The 3,289-nt window shown below is 43.8% G+C and overlaps 1 protein-coding gene across 1 annotated transcript; it reads left to right on the top strand.

Moving 5' to 3' along the window:
- The first annotated feature begins 530 nt into the window (after nucleotides 1-530).
- mterf2 (mitochondrial transcription termination factor 2) lies at nucleotides 531-3,045 on the top strand. Its single transcript, XM_033621215.2, has 2 exons — nucleotides 531-606; nucleotides 1,776-3,045. Exon 2 carries the CDS (start codon nucleotides 1,802-1,804, stop codon nucleotides 2,927-2,929), a length of 1,128 nt encoding a protein of 375 aa, XP_033477106.1. The 5' UTR covers nucleotides 531-606; nucleotides 1,776-1,801; the 3' UTR covers nucleotides 2,930-3,045.
- The last annotated feature ends 244 nt before the right edge of the window (nucleotides 3,046-3,289 follow it).

The raw sequence follows: 3,289 nt of genomic DNA on the forward strand, positions 1-3,289 counted from the left end.
AACCTGTTTTCCTTAGAGGCATATCATCTGTTTACTAGTACATAAACTATAATGAACCCGGCTACCCACTCAGCAGCAGCAGCTTCCGTGCTGCTGAGGGAACAGCTTGCAGAGCTTGTGATCAAGCATCATGATTAAGCACCAACTGCGAGAAAACTCTCCGTGTGTTCAGTCCAATTCAGCCCTGCGCTGATTACACTCATCAGGACCCCGTATGCTGCAGGGTTTGGAGGCGCACCAACTGCTGTTTGAGATACAGACTTTTGCCAAAATTATTTAATTACTGGACATATGGGCTGCAATAAAAGAGCAGAGCTTTGAAAAGAGGGATGAAATAGGGCTTCGGGAGCATAAAATCAAATAACACTTTTACACATTCTGCACGAAAAATGCTTCGTGTTTTTTTCTTTTCTAAAATCAAAGTTATTTCAGGGTCATATTTGAATTGATATGGTCTCAGTTGTCCTGCTCTGCAGTACCTGTCACCGCCTCTGCGTGACGCTGCGGCGCACCAGAGCCTTTGTGGTGCGCTGAATAACACAAACCAACAGTAGAAGAAGGAACAATTTCATAACAAAACGTCACGTCCTCTGACCGCTGTTAAAGGTAACTGATTTTCTAACAAGAATGTCGATAAACTGGTTAAACTCTCAACATATTTACACAGCTCTGTCAACAGTCACTGATAGTAATCATGTTAAATCACGGGGGTAACGTCCCGTCGTGCAGTGGCACTGCTATTATCTCTTTTAGCAGTTAGCTAGCTAGTGAGCTAAATAGCCAGCATGTTTCCACAATATAACATACTGGCGTTAATTCAAGACGACTTTTATTTGAAATCATGGGCTACGTGTAATTAGTCAATGAGCAAACTCTGGTATGTTAAGATGTTTTGCTCAGCATGACAATAAAGTGCCCTAAGTAACACTACGATACTTCATTATGGTTTTAATGTGTTAGCTGATTATGACTGGCAGTGGGTCATTGACTGTGTCTGATGATTAGATAAGGAGCTTTGCCACTTTCCCCCATGAAACATCTGGCACCAGCTGTGCATAATGACCATTATTGCAGTTAAGAGTCCTGTGTTACTAAGGCAAGGCAGTGATAAGAGACATAACTCTAAATAGCATGAAAAGTAAACAACTGGGTACCCTCTGCAACAAAGCAGGGAGCTTAAATTACAAAAATGCTTTTAAGAGATGTTATCATTTTGCATAAATGTACTTAAACTGTTTCAGTTTGAGTATAATAAAGGTAGGAGTCCTGAGGTTTCTGGCAGAAAATGCATAATGGAGATACATTTCTGTCAGTAGTCTGTCAGTACACTTCTTAAAGTGGAAGTTTATATAAGTAGCACATCTGTGTTTGTTTACATTTTCTTTTCTTGTCTGAGTGGCTCAGTGACAAGTCAACAGGAAGCTTCACAAATATCCCCTGGCTGTGCATAATGTCAGAGGATTTCATTGCACTGCATGATTTCTGTGACTTGTGGAACAGTAACGATTAGAGTCACTGTTAGTCTCCTGTCTTGATAGAAGCACATGACCGACCATGCCAGATCTCTGGCTTTACAGAGCATCAACACAGCTACTATAATTATTTGACTAATATTAAAATGGGCAATGTGACTGTGTACTATGCAACTGTCTGCTCAAGATGTCAATATATAGCTCCCTCCGCTACTTTACAAGGTGATATTTTCAGTTAGAAGTTATTTTAGCTGTCTGCTTGGCTGTCACCCACTGCAGTTCCTCTGTCTCTCACTCCTTTAGGTGATCCCCCTCAGGACTTGGTATCAATGTTACGCTTGATCGCAACATCCCTGTGCCTCCGGTGCCAACGTGTCACAACTTTACCTTTTCACGTCAGAACATGTGCAACACTGAGCTCAGCAGAGAACCAGCAGACTGTGGAGGCTCTGTATGATCTCTCTGTGGACATCCAGAAGGTCCGGAAGCTTAATGGCTGGGTCCTGCATCAGAGCCCAGCCTATACTAAAGAGGTAGCTGACCTGCTGAAGGACATGGGAGCCTCGGGCTCCATCATTGCCCAGATCCTATCAGTTCACCCTGAGGCGGTCCTCTGTCCTCCAGAGCAGATGCAGGCTCAGAGGGAACTGTGGATGTCTGTGTGCTCAAAACAGAAAGACCTGGTTGGTATTATTGAGAAATTCCCAGCCTCTTTCTTTACCTCATCCAGCCACCATGACAACCAGCGGAACAACATTACTTACTTCCAGAGCTTAAACCTCAACAAGCGAATCATCACTAAGCTCATGGCCAGCGCTCCCCAGAGCTTCAGCCGGCCAGTAGAGCAGAACGAGATGATGGTGCGCACCCTTCAGCAGGCCTACCTTGAGCTTGGGGGGGAGGAGGCCAACATGAAGATCTGGCTCCAGAAGCTGCTGAGTCAGAACCCGTATGTTCTCCTTAAGCCTCCAGAGGTGCTGAGGCAGAACCTGCTGTTCCTGAGAGACAAGGGCTTCAGCACGGCTGAGCTCCTCCACCTTCTCTCCAAACTCAGGGGCTTTGTCACAGAGCTGAACCCAGACAGCATGCGTCGCACTTTGGTGTACTCTCAGGACACTATTGGCTGCACCGAGGCAGAGCTGAGGGACATCATTCTCGACTGCCCGGCTCTGCTTTACTACCCTGATGTTATTCTGGCTGAGCGTTTTAAGGGCCTCCTCAGTGCTGGGATCAGCATGTCTCAAATCACAGAGACTCCGACTGTTTTGGAGCTGACCACGCAGATAGTGAACTATCGCATCCAGAGACTGAGGATGCACGGTTATGACGTAAGGACTGGTAGTCTGGAGGCCCTAAATGGCACTAAGAAGGACTTTGAGATAAGCTGTGGAAAACTAAAGCTACGCAGAGAGAGACCACTTTTTAACCCTGTCGCTCCATTAAAAGGAGATGACTAACAAAGAAGGCTTTGAGTACTAATGCAAGTAAATTAAAGCTGTAACTGGATGTGTACTGAATATTTATTTATATTGTATATTATTTCAGTGTCAGATTAAAGTGTCTTAATTCTAAAGGTTTGCTCATTTCAAATTACAACTAGAGCGGCACGATATACAAAAAAAATCATATTACAGTTATTTTGAAAGATACTGCATTTGCATAATGATTCAATTTTAGTGGAATGGTGATTTTTGCGTTTCATTTTCATTGGAAAAAATTTTTTAAATGATGATAATGTGATTTTTGCTGGGGTCTGTACCAAACAAGTATGTTCCCTTACATCTGGAATATGACTTGTAGGCAGGGGCGTCTCTGTA

This window comes from Epinephelus lanceolatus, chromosome 5 (genome assembly GCF_041903045.1).
Source record: "Epinephelus lanceolatus isolate andai-2023 chromosome 5, ASM4190304v1, whole genome shotgun sequence".
Taxonomy (NCBI): domain Eukaryota; kingdom Metazoa; phylum Chordata; class Actinopteri; order Perciformes; family Serranidae; genus Epinephelus; species Epinephelus lanceolatus.

What these genes read in the sequence shown, in the direction of transcription:
- mterf2 (XM_033621215.2), top strand. Translation starts at nt 1,802, where the DNA reads ATGTTACGCTTGATCGCAACATCCCTGTGCCTCCGGTGCCAACGTGTC.